The following is a 15,977-nucleotide window of genomic DNA, read 5'->3' as shown; positions in this document are numbered from 1 at the left end:
AAACAAAGCAAACCACAATTAAAAAAACATAAAATGTGTTTAGTTACAAAACAAAGAACTTAAAAAGTGGGGTAAAATTTTGTTAGTCTGCAGTCAGAACTATTTCAAAATCCTTTCTCACATGCTTACATTTTACTTTCTTCTGCCATACGCTTTGCAGGGAAACACAAGTCACCAAAGTCACAAAAAAAGTGTTAAGGGCAAGGTGCAAAACCTAAGGCATCAAGATCTCTCAAGGTCAAGCACAGGAGTCAACATGCAGCTAGATCTCTACTCTCTAAAACATGAGCTATATCCTTTTAACTTAACAGTCATGACAATCACACTGCATGTTTTTTGGATGGCTAACAAAAGGAGAAACTACAGCTGTACAAAGAATGAGACTTAAATGAATTTGAGATATCTTCACACAAATCTCCTCAGTAACACAATGTCAAACAAAAGTTTGCAATGCATTGTTCGCTGCCTTTTTTGGTATTTGGAGAAAACACACCCTAATTCCTAATGTTCCTGCTGAGTTTATTTCTATATCTGAGAATTTTTATTAATAGCAGGTCACTACTGGAGCAGCAAAATGAAAATGAAGCAATGTCAGTAATACAGGCAAAAAGGACAAAGAAAGGTTAACTCTTGAAAATATAGTATTTCAAAAGGAAAAATTCCATAATTATGTTGGAGGGTAAAAACTGAGAAGCTATTCAATTCATTGAGGATATTGGGAGAAAAAAAAAAAAAAGAATCTAACCCTATCATTCTGCCTCCTCCCTTTTCTTACAGCTAAGAGCCTGCTCAGAGTTAAAAAAGCAGAATTTTAAAAATTTTAGTTGAACTTACCCTGAAATTAGAGAAAATTGACTACATATGCTTTTCCAAAAAATCCCTCAGTTAAAAGCTATGTTAATTCGAATTTCTTTCAATGGAAATCTAAATCTCCTGCAAAAGCACATCACCAGTAATGAGTTATTTGAACAGAATTAATGAAAAATGCAAATCTTTCTTGAATGTGTGTCCCAAAATCATTACCTTCTTGTGGACACTTCCTGGTACAAAAAATGGCCATGGTCATTGACAAAATTCCTTGCTACAACTTTATCAGTATGCGTTGGAAGCTGAGCATTTTAACAGCTAGCAACATCGAAATGGAAACAACAGCTACTTCTGACAAAATATTATGGTCATTTCAATGTAACATTTCCTGAGGGAAAAATACTCTTTTCTACAAAAGGACACAAATTAAGTACTTCCTTGATTTCATTGCCTTTCCAGGACAAACATTAGATATCATTTTAAAGGAACAGAAAAGCTCTATGGTAATTCTTGAGTGCAAGCATGTAGAATTTTTTTGACTGTTGTAGCCAAAATATAAATCACTTTCTGCTCTGGTGTCAGGAAGTGTATTGCACTAAATTAATCATGAGCTACTTTAAAATAGGAACAAAAAATCCACTGCAAAATTAAACAAATCTCTCTGCACCTGTTTTCCATTTGCATTGTCACCACTTACCTTTAAAGGACGATGGAAGTGAGATGGGAATGTTGCTGAAATGCATTCAACAGAACCTGTGTGTGTGTTAGCTTCTCTAGTGCTCTCTGTTGTGCCTTCAGCCATTGGAAAAGATAAAGTATCATAACCTACATACAATATAATCTTTACTCTTTGCCAGGCTCCTAGCACAGGACACACCATAGCAAAATAAGTGCAGAGGCATACAGACTACAAGCCAAGCTGTATGTCTTCTCCTAGCATTTCCCAGTCTCAGATGTATTCTGCTGGATTAGATAAACGTCTTTCTGTCTCATTATAAAAAAAGAGGAAAGGCAATTCATAAGGGAAATTGATTCATTCTAGAAAGCTTTTCCTAGTAAATCAAATAGTGAATGTGACCAAGTGGGGAAAGCTGGGAGCACAGAGATCAGGCAGCTTCATCCACAACCATGCAACTGTGACTCAGCTTGCTCTTACATGTAATGTCAGGCAATCCAAAGACTAGACAATTGTATTTACTGAGTGAGGGGAAAATAAACTCATGCTAATTAAAGAAAATATGTCTTTGTGGCTTAGACTTAAACCATTTTAAAGATTAAAAAAATCTATAATAATTCACTCAGACAAGGATTCTAGATCCTCATCTGTCTTTCTTTTCTCCCAGGGCAGGACAGGCCATGCATGGAATTTTTTGTTAACAGTCCCCTTTCAAACTCTCAACCCACAAACCACACCATCCAAGAGGCATTAGACATATTTAATATCCTTGCTTTAATAAAGTAATTTTCAAAGTGTTTCTGGGAAGACACACTTCTGTGGACCACAAGCAATAGCAATTGAAGTCAGCCTCAATTTTACAACTGAGTTTGAAATCAGAGAGAATTTACAAAAATGTTTTGAAGTCTCTTCCCCCTCTTCCTTCAGTCTCCAAAAGTACTTTTTCTCTAGGTTATCACAAGCTTGCCTTCCTTTCTCACTGTTGGCTGCTCAGCTCTATTTGCTCAGGACCATGTTCTGGTTCTGGACTCAGAAAACCTCCCATAATATAAGCTTTATATTAATTCTTGACAAACATATCTCAACATGCGTTCAAGTGCTACTGAAACTCCTACCTGGTTTTTCTCATCACGCAGTCACTTAGTACCTCCCTCCACAGCAAGCCACACTTACCGGTAAAAGGTGGTATAATCCACTGTTGAATGACAGCTCTGGAACTCCCAGGCTTTGAGCTTCTGGCATTCCCGATGAGCTCGGAGTTTCACCCTGACTGTCCCGTGGCACAGCTCGGGCAGGGGTTTCCTCTGCGGGCGGCTGCAGAACTCGTTGGACTCCACGCGCCAGGATTCCGCAAAGTCGTCCACATCAAACTTAAAATTCCCATCCCCTCCAATCAGGTCATCTCGCTTGTGCCCATTGTAATTGCCACACAAACCACAGAGTTTGCCTTTCAGATGAGGTGCAGCCATGACTTCCACAAAACTGTCTCCATCCCATGAGATTTCCAAGCCTGATAAAAAGATAAGACACAAAATTCACAAAAAAAAAAAAGAAAAAAAAAAAGAGAGAGAGAGAAGAAGAAGAAATTGAGGATAACTGACGATAACAAACTGCATCTTATGTTTGTGAAACGGTGTTAATGGGAACCTGAACAAACACATTGGCTTACTTCTGATAATGCTGTTAGATTTCTATATCCCAGTAAGTGTCTCTGGCTAGTGCAGTGTTTCTTAAATTACAGTCAATTACAATACATGCACTATCTCTTCTTAGTTTTGTTCTTTCTTGCTAATGAATGGGGTTATCCTAAAAAATATGGAGCCAAGGCAGGGCTCGTGCAAAATTCTGCAAATTGAATTTGCTGTGGTAAATTTCTAGCTGATTTTGCAGTGGGCCCAGAATTTCAACCATTGTTACCCATTGCACAGGTAGTGGTAATATAAAGATGTCTGTGATCCATGACACTCCAGCTGTAACCTTATGGGAAACATCCTACTCTTGCCTACAAAGCTGACACTGCTTGCTCATTGGGGTGAATACAACTGTTCCAATACAAGTTACCTTATTTTGGGAGAGTAAAAAGAGTTTAAAAGATTACAACAAAGATATATCAGATGGCAAAACTGTTGTAAGAAAGCATTCTGAATTGGATTCAAACTGTTCACTCAAAAGGCATTAATTACCAACTTTTTGTCTGCATAAGTTAGCAAAACTGAGAAATTATGGTAAACATCTAACCTTCATCTAGTGGCTGGGATGTAAGCCCTCTCCTACAATTTGCTTTACAGGAAGGTTTGGTACTTCTGGAACATCAAAATCAGAGTTACTTTTTGTGAGTGACACCCATTTTATCTGTCTGTACCCATCTAAAAGCTAGGTGTCTTGTTTAAGTCAGCTGTCTAGGCCCTTTGAGGGAGTAAAATAGGCAGTGCTGGATCACAACAGGATTGTCTAATGCAGAGGAAATAAACTACTTTCTGAATGTTCTTCTGTTCCCTGAGATACTCTAGAGGGGCCAGAGATCAGGTGGAGACTAAATTTCTAGTTTTTACCTGAGTGACTGTAAATTAAATGGATTCCATTCTTTGAGGAGTAAATAGGCAGCTCATAAGGGAAAACATTTTGATATCATTTGGGATAAAAACAACACTAAGAAACATTGCTGCTTAACTTCTACCCAAAAATGCCCTTTCTTGTAATTACTTCTACTGTCTCCTGAATCCTCCTATGTCACATCTGCAGGAACCCTGCATCTGAAGATCACAAATAATTTTACTGATATTAACTTATTCTCATAAAATACCTGTGAGCAGCCATTAGTTAAGGACAGACACAGGATCCTGTTTTTCAACAGGATAATCCAGATTTTACCCTGTTCCCCCTGCTTAGCCAAGAATACCAAAGAGCATCATTCTGTGGTGCAGGACCAGGGCTTTGCTCCAGCTTTCTTCATTTGCTGTGTGGGCTGGCTTAGCACCACCCTTTCCCCTGGTAAATCAGTGCTTGTCACTGTGTGATCCAAATCCTGCCCTGTCCTCATGCAAGTAATTAACATACCAATGACTCAGTTCAAAGTTGGAATCCTTCCTTCAGCAACACATCCCATTGTCTCCTATGACAATTCCTACCCCTGCTGCAGAGGAACAGGGTGAGGTTCAAGAGGAAATTATGGCTATAGAAGGGTGCCATCTTAACATCCTGCCCCAGTGCTTGTGTGGGTTACACCATGTCTCCAAGAGCTTTGGGAATGATTTACTAATCAAGGCTGTGAAGGTAATTCTGCATTACCTGTCACTGCAGTCTATTACACTGTTTTCTTACCACCATAGCTTAGCAATGGTAGCACAAAAGTATCCTGAGCTAACTATGCCTGAAATCAGTTTCAAATTACCTCATAAACCCAGCATGGATGGGGCCACTGTCTCCTCCTCCAAAGGCACTTTACACTCAGCCAACTGAGAAATTGTGCAAGACTACAACTGTTAATGAGGCCAGCACAGTGGCAAGGGGGAAAGCTGCCTTTTAAGCTGCTTCATACATTATCACTGCTGGACAAATTCAAAATCCAGCTGTCTTTGCTTCTGACAACACTGAACAAAACAAAACACAGCTTGATTTGCAGACACAAGATTAATACTGCCGTGCTGGCATTTAGAAAATACTTGCCATTAACTTATAAACCAAGATTTCTTCAGACTTGAGAATCACATAAACTTTCTCAAAGTTTAAAACATCAAGATCCAAATTCTCAGACAGTTCTTTTCAGAAAATAACTAAAGCTTTAAGGCTATGTTCAAGTTTTTCCCCCAGAGAAGCTCCCTCAGAAGCTCCCTACTTTAAACAAAGTCAGAAAAGACTGGCTAAGGATTCTGCCTTAAGTTTGCTTTTAAGACTATTTTTTTCTTAAGAAAAAACTTACTGACCTTCAGTTAAAATACACTAATTGTGAAAGATTAACTTGAAAATTTTCCTGAACATTTATGTCCTCTTTCACTGAGTTACTTGTTACATGTTTTGTAGACCTGCAAAAGAAATGCAGGTATGCAGAAGAAAAATAACATGAAATTATTGCTTCTCTTCTCAACATATAAAAATGCACATTTTTAAATCTAGAGATTCCTGCCTTGATTACTGGATTTCATTCAAGAGACTCACTGTGTAACTGCCACATGGATGCACTTTTCTCTAGCTGGTATGGCTTAATTACACTTTATTCTGCTGTAATTGCTCAGATGGAAGGGTAATTTCTGGCTTTGATGAAGAGCCTAAAGGTTTCTGTCCATAACAGAGCTTATTCCTTTTTGGAGTAACAAGGAAGGGTATTTACCCCTACATGCATGATAATTTTGTTGGAGCCTGATCACACTGTGCAGTGTGTGCCTTTTGTTTGTTCACAAGCAGAAAGTCCAGTTAGTTTCTGTAAACCAGTAAGAGCTGTGACAGATGGGATTATGCTACAGAGCAGTGTTTGAAATGGTCTCGTTGGCAGGCAGAAACTGTTTGGAAGATTTTCTTGGTGCCTATACCCCCCCTTTCTTCCCCCCACCCAAAATGAATGAGTTTCCCATTCACTTGGACAAGAATCAGAAACCAAGAGATGAGAAGCCAAAGGATGCAACATCTGTCCCATCTGGGGATGTGCAGAAAAGGAATATTCTCTGAGTTACTTTTTCATTTTTTCCAATTACTCCCTCTCTTTGAAGGATGCTCAACCAACTTGTTACTTGATTTTTAAACTTGGCATATTGTCTGCTCTACTCCATTAAAAAAAATCCTTCTGGATTTATGCATATCACACTGAGTTGCCCATTATAGGACCTCTCATCAATTCTTCTGCATGATTTTTCATGGCATCCTTGAGGTTTAAAGGCATCCTCAAGAACTCGCAAACAGCTCTTCCCCAGACATATAATGCCAAAATAGTACAGAAAAAATGCAGCAAAATGGCTTTGTGCAACAGATAGTGCAGAAACAAGAACAACAAAATGCTTGTGCAGTAGAGGAATGGGTAAGTAACACCACCCCCGTGTTACCTACCAAAGACATTTTTGTCTTTGTAGCATGCAAATTTGGATAAGGACTCAACACCCCAAGCACACCCATAGCTGCCAGTGCAGAGTACAAGGACTGCTGCTGCGTGCCATCCAGGGCTACAGCTGGTGAGGAATTTAGCAACAAAACAGGTTTTCACTGGAAAATGCCAATTCATCAGAACTGAAATGCTTCAGGGAGACATATCGTATTCAATGAACTTCCAACACAGCACCGGCAAGGCTCCAAGCTGGTTTCCTGCCAGCTCGCCTGGTGGGCTGCCTGGAAGCCTGAATGATCAGGGTATGAAACTCCAAGACTGCCCTGCCATGCACACTGCCCTGTAGCCAGGGACCACAAGACTTCCTGAATCTTTGGGCTTGTCTGTTTTATCTAAGGCTCAATTCCCAGCTCTGCAAAAGGAAAACCAAAATCCGTGGGAATGCTGGCTGAGCTGTAAGGAACAGACCCTGCATTTCCCAGCCCAATTTTACTTTGAATTTTACTTCTGGTGCAGCAGTTTTGCTTATTTTTCGTTACTTCCTCTCTCTCTTTTTTCACCCTACACTGGGAAAGCACATATTTTTAAAAATCCATATTTCCTTCTGAAACAGAAATTTCTCCAATTCTTTTCCCCAGGTACTCAGAACCTCCTCTGGAACAAAATGTTTGCCTTTAAACCAGTTCTACAGCACGTTCTTCCTCTCTACAGTCTCTCTGCAGCTCTCCCAGCAAAATGGAGCCAGGTCATTCTGCTACTTCTCAGGCCTTATGTGCTGAAGAAAGTAGGACTTGGCCCATCATGCTGTATTCAGCAAGAGAAACCTGATCCTGCTCCCTTAAGAGGAGGAATTATTTAGGCTATAATTTGCAGTGATTACACACTGTTTGGTATGTTGTCATATGCCATGTTTGCACTTCCTCTGCCAACACATGGACAAAGATGTGTGCAGTCATTTGTTAGGCTTGCACCAGAGACAAATGGAATAGCAGCAGGATTAGCTGTCATTCATCTTCAGCTGAAAACCTTTCCTTGGCCTGTGGCTGGCTAATGAAATCCACATCATCTGAATTCATGGTGTTCAGCTGGCTGCAAAGAAAAAACCTCAAGATGCTTCTAATTAGAAGCTGTGAATAAGGGTCAACTTGTGTGCATTTTACAGACAGCCACAAAAATCTGCATTGCCACTTTGAGGAATGAGCCCAGAGCTGGGATCCACATTATGCAGACTCACTTTTCCAGAGGCAATATGAACAGGTGTCTAAATTCTCAGCTCAACAGCGGGTGCTAGTGTCCCCCCTGAAAAAAAATTATGCTAGATAATGAGTATGACAATGCGTCACGCCTGTGACCGTGTCACTCCATAAGAAAGACTGGTTTCACTGCTTTCACATGGCATTTAATTGAATTAACAGTAAACAGTATCCTCATGGAAACAGTACTTCACTGTGTAAGAGAAATCTCTCAGGACTACAGTACTACCTAACACATGCTAATGAGAAAGTTTTAAACTCCCCTCAGTATTTATCTATGCAAAGAAACTATAGTTTCAGAACAGTTCATCAAAATAAAAGTAAGTCCTCTTACTTTTTAGCATTTTGACAATTAATGTATTTTCTAAGACTCAAAAGACCTGAGAGAATGCTACTTCCCTTCCCTTTTTCTAGAAATAAGGTAGAAATTTTACTTCTGGTGCAGCAGTTTTGCTTATTTTGTATTACTTCCTCCCTCTCTCTTTTCACCCTACACTGGGAAAGCATACATTTTTTAAATCCTTCTGAAACAGAAATTTCTCCAATTTTTTTTCTCCTGGTGAAAAAATTTTATAAAGTTTCTCATTTCCTCTTGCTTGTGGTGTTTGTTCCTTGCAGACAACTTCTTACTTGGGCATAAAGCAAGCCAAATAAAATGGCACTGAACAGTAAATTAGGCCTTGCTTTTCAAACCAGTGCCTCCATTTTTCTGGACAGTGAAAAATTTCCATAATTTTACAACTTAAACTCATTCCAGCCGTCTATAACTAAGATTATATAATTGATTACCTCAACTGCAAGATACATTGCTGCAACTCTGAAAAACATGAATTTTATGTTTAAGAACTGATATTTTCTCTGTTCTTATCTGTATCAAACAATACCATGCATTGAGTTTTTATGGTAAGATTTTGGAAGGAGAGAGCTACAGGGGTGGCTTCTGTGAGAAGCTGCCAGAAACTTCCCCCATGTCCAACAGAGCCAATTGCAGCTGTCTCTGAGATGGACCAATTCCAGCTGGCTCCAAGATAGGCTCGGCCTTGGCAACAGTGGCAGCACCTCCGGGATAACATATTTAAGAAGGGGGAGAAAAGCCCTGTGCAACTGCAGTCAGAAAGAGTAGGGAGAGTATAAGATAAACAATTCTGCAGTCAGCAGAGAAGGAGGGAGAGGAGGTACTGAAGCAGATATTCCCCTGCAGCCAAGGCTGCCCTCCTGCAGCCCATGGAGGTCCATGCTGGAGTAGACATCCAACTGCAGCCCCTGGATAACCTCACACTGGAGCAGAGGGATGCCAAGAGACTGTGACTCCATGGGAAGCCATGAAGAGAGGAGCCCACCCTAGAGGATATTTGCTAGCAGGACTTGTGACCTCATGGGGAATCCACATAGGAGTCTGTTCCTGGAGGGCTGCACCCTGTGGAAGGGACCTGCGTTTTTGAAGTTTGTGAAGAAATGCAGCCCATGGGAGGGATGCACACTGGAGAACTTGGCAGAGAACTGTCTCCTGTGGAAGGGACTCCATGCTGGAGCAACGAATAAGCGTGAGGAGGAAGAACTGGTAGATACAATATATGTGATGGACTGACTGCAAATCCCATTTCCAATAACCCTACACCACTCAGGGCAGGGGGAGGTAGAGAGAATCAGGAGTAAAGTTAAGTTTGTGAAGAAGGGGATTTGGAGCGTGGAGGCTTTTTGAAGATTTTACTTCATTTCTCATTATCCTACCCTAATATTATTGGCAATAAATTAAACTAACTTCCCCAAATGGAGTCTATTTTTTCTCACAGTGATATCTACCAGTCCTTATCTTGAACCATAAGTCTTCCACTGTATTTTCTCCTTCCTGTCCAGGTGAGGAGGAAAGTGATACAGTGGCTTTGGTGGGCATGTTTGGCTGATGTTCAGCCAGGGTCAACCCACCATACTCTCCATAAGTCACTTTTAAGTTACTGGAAGTGAAAGTCATGGCACATTTGTCTGGGCAGCTAATTATCAGCTGCAGAATTAAACACAGCTTAGCAATATCCTCCAGGCTTCAAACTCATAGCTGGGATTTCTGTCCGCTTGTGGGCTGTGGGAATTTTGAAAGCACTGTGGGTTTCTCTGATCTCTAAAGAGTTATAATGCTATTTATTACTGCTATCATGTTTTTTTACTGACTACTGTTCACGCTGAACTTCAGTTCTTCAGAGAGAAAGAAGACACACACACAAACACATACGTAGACACACACATACTTGTCTTACCTGCTTTGGTTGTCACTTTCAGCATATAACCATCCAAATCGATGTGAAATTGCGGTGTCTCGCAAGGTAGTGAAATTCGGGTCCCATTCCACTTCACTGTGAGGTGCTGCTGGAGGCTGATTGTGCTTCTGCCCAACACAAGGTCCACTGACTTTGTCCAGGAGAAAGAACGGGTCCGACGGGCATCGTTTTTTACCAGCACCTGAAAGGGCGAGGCAGAGGAGGAGCAGTCTTTCGTCAAAACGTACTGACATGTTCCCTGAAAGTTAAATGTCCGTCCATCAAAAGTGTTGTAGTGAGGATCTCCAAATACAGTGCAAACTCCAGGCTCTGCAGGTGAGTGAGAAACAAAAGCGCCATATCAATCAAAGGTGGAAAAAAGTAGTTGATAAGAACTTAGAGATGCTGCTCTCACCTAATCTACCTGCTCTACAGGGTAGATTTTGACTGGTGCCCACAGGATTAAATATATCTTTGAAAAACAAAAGCTTCATTGTTTTAGAAGTCTTTCCCAAAGCGGCTGGTAAGCAAGGCCAGTTCATCCCTGGGGCAGTACAGGAAGGCTAACCTGTAACTTTGTTCCCTAAACATAACGTACAGTTTAGGTTATTACAATGCCTGTGAACTTTTTCAAATTTCAGGGACTCCCTGAAATTAAAAACCATCAGATCATTTTAGCAGGAGCTGGGTCAGTTCATATTTTACATATATGTACTTATAAATATTGTACATTTATAAACTAGTTGTGTTTATATGTTTTTTCCCCAAAATACTTGTAGAACCAGCATATTTTTTCAGTGTTACAAGCTATTGTATATGTTTATACACAACTGACTTGTAGTAGTTATTGATATCACACTGCCAACTACAAGTTGGTACACGACTAAAATGATGTAATGACTGCCAAAGAGCATGGAGGTTCCACCAATCATTTGCATCATTACAAATGCATGAAGATCTCTTATGGATGTTTGAAGCCATACGCTGGTCAGAGAACTCACAGCCGAAAGACAGAGCCTTTCCATTTTCATAGCAATGATGCTGAGTTATCCTGCAGCTACCCAGCAACTGATTGAATTGCCTCACAACCAAATATAGCAGCAAATATATTTGCCTTGCAGCCTACTCGTATAACAATAGGTTCTAACCACATTGCTGGTATTCCTGGAAGGAGTCTCAAGGCAGAGAAACGCACACTGCTATTGCCAGCTGTATACCCATGGGCTAAGGCTGCTTTTGAAAGATGATGTCTGTTTAATTAACAATGGCTTGCTTGAAAAACCAACTGAAAAAAGCCAAATTCAAATCTACCAAAAAGAAGGAGACATGAATGTTATGGAGAAGGGGAAGGGAATTCCTCCCATGGAGTGCAATGCAATTCTAACTATACAATACACCTTTCCCAACAGAGTTTTTTCAGCCTAGGCAGAGTGCTATGCTAGAGTAGCTGTAAACTTTCTGCTGTTTTTCTAGCTGTAAAGAGCATCCAAGGAAATCTATATGGAGACACAGAAAATGGAGCTGAAGGAACCCTAGGAGACATTATCTTTTTTTTCTCCAGCTCCACCTGCACCTATATTATTCCTGACAGATGTTTATCTAACCTGCCCATAAAGAGGAGTAGTAACAGCAGCTCCATTGCCACCTCTGGCAACCTGCTGCAGTTTTGGTCTGTCCATACTACAACAAATGTCTTCCTAAAGCCTAATCTCACTTTCTCCTCACTGCATGGTGCAGAGCCATCACAGAGGTATCTGGGTGATTTGTACTTTACCACTAATTGGCCACATACATGCTTCTTTAGCTATGCCAGTAACTCATCTTGGCATCATTATTACTGCTCTTTACTGGAGTGTCTGGCAACTAGGGAGCAAAAGTTTAAATTTCTTAAGGACATCATATTGACATTTCTGACTCCATCAGAAATTAAAATGATCCATATTGGATCAACATCTCCAGAAAACAGGTCTGACAGACTTTAAGCAGAACCTGAAAACCGAGACATTTAGACAAAAGAATGCTTTTAAAAATGCGCACTTCTGTGAGTTTTGTTTTCCTCACTGATACCAAAGAGGACATCAATAACTGCTTTCCAAAGTTCATTAGAAGATTAATTGGTTCTCCATAAATTGGCAGGAACTATATGGATTTTAATTAATAACATCATTTTTACCAATAGGAAAAATAATCGATAGATTTTGTATGGAGACCATCGGACTTTACCCGTTACTAAACCACACTAACATGTTTATGATTTCCTTATGTATACATCTCAGTATCTGCATGACGAGTATTAAGATACATGTTATTATCAGCTCAGATTGTACTTCAACTATTCCGGCTTTAAATTTTTCTTAAATTTAATGATAACTTTTATGAAAACTTTTATGAAAAAACATCAGCCAAACATCAGTGAAGATTCTAGAGGAAAGATCTGATTTTTCTCTGTGTTTCTAAAGGCCCAGAATGTGGACATGTTATACACATTTTTACCAACCTACTGGGAGGAGGAGGATGGTTCTTCACCTAAGCAAGTGACTAAGAGGCAAGACATGAGAGGAACAAACATAATTTAGAGATGTGCAAGTAAAATTGATAGTACCAATGGGATCCAAAGGAAATATTTATTTTTAATTTCTAATGTGCTATGCAGAGTAATGCTGTTTTATGTTACGTTACATCATGTCACGTCATATGTCAATTTGATGCCGTGCAGTTAAAAATGTATTTTGGACTGGATAGCTGAAGGTCTGATCCAAACTTTGCTGTTTTCTTTAATAACCAAGGAAATGGAGGAGGGAAAATCCACCTAAAAACAGTCCAAATAATTGATTCTCTGATATCACTGTGTAAAACATTCTTGAAAGGTTTGTTAAAATTGTGAGGTTTAAAAATAAATCCACACCCCGCAAGTATGTGTGATAACTCAGGCACTGCCAGTAAGAAAAACTGGTTGGCCTAGAAATAAACCTTAAATATCGGGTGTAACAAGACTGTCAACATGAAAAGAATTCCTGCCATTTTTAGCTTTTGAGTTGTTATTTATTTCCTTTTGGGAGAGTTTCAATCACATCATATTTTATGGTTTGCTTCTTTTTCTTTTCTTTTTCCTTTTTCTTTTTCCCTTTTGAAACAAACCAATCTTTTTACTTGGCAATTTTTAAAATCCATTGGAAGCACTGATCCTCTTCTCTATTGGGGCATAACAGATGAAGAGGTGCTGCTGCATCACCAAAGTTATGTTCCCCAACCCAGGAGTATGAATTTTGCTAGCTTATAGTAACAAGGTATAGGGTCACAGATGTAGATCTTTTCCTTTTTTCTCTAGATTAAATTGTTCCCAGCTTATTATTGCCAACACTCCGTGTGTCAGCTGTCTAAGGCAGAGCTAGAAAAGGGCTATTCTATACAATATTTCCCCCTGAGACACCCTCAACCTGCAACTGCTTTCAAATTAGGGACTTTCGGAGATAGATGTGGTTTCTATTAATCTAGTAACTTTTGATAGAAATATTTTCTGTGATTTTTTCTAGCCCAAAATTGTTTTTAGCATCTACAACATCCTTGGGCAAAGGAACTGAAGAATCATTGCCTCTTTCTCCTTTTGAATGTGGTATTCATGATCTTTGGTGTCTTCTTTTGCTCACCTAGATATGCACACGAATGCAAATTTACCCATTCCCTCTCTATCCTTGAAAAACACTGATTTTTCAAAAGAGGGCCCCAGAGCTATGTTTAGGAGGCTGTGATTTTCAAAACACCTCATGCACTCAACTCTGATTAAACATTATTGAGAGCTGGATGCAAAAACCACTAAATCTCTTTTGGAAATCCTGCAAGTTGCTCCCAAATCAATATTCAGACCTTCATAGAAACTTTTGGGAGCTTGGCAGTTTTTACATTTGTTTTTTAAGCAACTAAATACGGACTTCACACTTTCACGTTTGACTAAAATATTAAACTACGTGTGTGATTAATGCAGTTTGCTCAGCTCCCACCTAAGGCTCTACAGCTCACTTGCCAACTAATAATAGTATTTAGGTGCTAAAAGTGAATACTATAGAACTGTTGGCATGTTTTCCTTGAATTTTCAAATCATGCTCTCAATTCAAATGAAATAGTGACTTTCATTAAAAAAGGCAGTGTTTTTGAAAACACATGTAACTGTACAAAAAAGGAAGCTGAAAAAGCAACGGCATGGAAAAGAACACATTAGCATTTCCTAAGTTTCAACATACTCTCATAAAGAAAAAAAAAATCACAACCTATTTGGCCAATGTGGAGGGATAAAAGTCTGAAAGACCACTCATTTCTAGTAAGTAGTATGCTGAGTACAGGTAAGAACCACTTATTAAACTAAGTGGTTGCCAAAAAGAACCTTTCTGCCTTCCACCCAGTGCCTCCATTCCCCCAGACAATATTTAGCCTTTTTAGAAAGGCAAAATATATATACTGCGTGGTGGAGGCCAGACAGACAGTCAGCACACACATCCTGACCAGCCGAGAGCACGAGCATATTGGCTGGGCAATTAGCACACTTGTAGCTCCAGACCAGCCACAGGATATATTGTCTCTAGCTGGGTTTATTATTTGTTGGGATATAAAGGAAATGGGACACAAATCCATAGGAAACCAGGCTCTGTTAGCTCTGGTGCTCATGGAATAGCTTGTTTTGTTTTTTCAGGAGATCAGAGCAGTCAATTGAAGTCCAAGATGTCCAGATGTCTGGTCACACTCTGCTGGGCTTGTAGGTAGTTAAGAGTGGCCAAGAAAAATATACTTTAAATTACAACTAAAATCGGTCTGGACATGTTCTAAGTAAGGAGAGGGAGGAAAAAACACAAGTTTACCAGTGAAGGGTGTTCTGGTTGCAGATCTATAATTCAAAAATATCTCAGCTTTTTAAAAATAAAATGAAACTTTGAATGTAATTAGCCTGTATGCTGAATTAAGCCCTAAATCAAACAGAGCACATTATTAACCTCTAAAAACTAGCTACAGAACACGCATAATAGAATTTCATTAGGTTTTCTGTAAAACATGCAAAGCCATAGAGGACTTTCCTCATAACAGCTGCATAGTGCAGCTTGATATAATATACATTACAAGGTGTGGTGTCAAAAACTCCACAGGAGTCTTTATGGTCTATTTCATAAATAAAATAGCTATTCCAATTTGTCCAAATACATATTTATACAGTAGACCATCATAGCTGAAATGGGAGGTAAATCACGAACAGTATTCCAGTATGAATAAATAATTGCAGTCTTTTTGTTGCTGTATTTCTTCATGGAAAGGAAATAACAGAAAAAACAGGGACCTATGTGGTACTTTAGACCCACTTCCTGCTCTTACAGGTGCCCACAATGCATAACCTCACTTTGTTTCTTTTTCTTTTCTGTTCTTTGAAAGTCAGCACTTTTTTCAGTAATTCTATAAAAACACATAAAAAGGATGTTGGACTAAGTGGAAGTACCAACCTCTTAATCCTAAGGTGGGTCCAAATGCCCTTGAATTTGGTTTAGCTCTGTTGATCATTCTGTCAATTAAACAAGCTGTGGAATGATTTGTGATGAACGAAATTTTCTGTCCCAAAAGCAGCCTTTACTGCAATATTAATCATGTGTACTGCACATGTAAACCTAGATGACTGCAGTTCACTTTGAAAAAACTTCATCCACAAAATCTCACAATGACTGGCATAAGACTGTGCTAGGACTATTAATAATGATTAAAGTATATCTACATGATTTTAGTAACAAGCTTTCATCCTGTGTACTGTAATTTCAGCAAGGCCTATGAATTCTTCTTTGTCAAGAACAAAGATTTTACTTCCACTGCAAGTTCCTATCTATGTTTGAAGTTGAGAGCAGTCTGTAAATGTTATTTGAGCCCAGGTTTAGTTTTTTCTTATTTTTAATATGAAAATGACCTTGGTCTAACATAGGATTACTAAT

The 15,977-nt window shown here is 39.3% G+C and overlaps 1 protein-coding gene across 2 annotated transcripts in view; it reads right to left on the bottom strand.

The window, feature by feature from the left end:
- BMPER (BMP binding endothelial regulator) overlaps positions 1-15,977 on the bottom strand; it is a 145,601-nt gene that overhangs the window by 42,951 nt on the left and 86,673 nt on the right. For both annotated transcript variants that reach the window (XM_063156862.1, XM_063156867.1), the window contains 2 exons: positions 10,021-10,350; positions 2,657-2,993 (listed from right to left, as the gene is read on the bottom strand). In XM_063156862.1, the coding sequence (XP_063012932.1) occupies positions 2,657-2,993; positions 10,021-10,350 (667 nt within the window). The remainder of the gene's footprint in view (positions 1-2,656; positions 2,994-10,020; positions 10,351-15,977) is intronic.

This window comes from Melospiza melodia, chromosome 1 (assembly GCF_035770615.1).
Source record: "Melospiza melodia melodia isolate bMelMel2 chromosome 1, bMelMel2.pri, whole genome shotgun sequence".
Classification (NCBI taxonomy): domain Eukaryota; kingdom Metazoa; phylum Chordata; class Aves; order Passeriformes; family Passerellidae; genus Melospiza; species Melospiza melodia.
The sequence above is the reverse complement of the archived record's forward strand: the minus strand, read 5'-3'. Positions and strand labels throughout refer to the sequence as shown.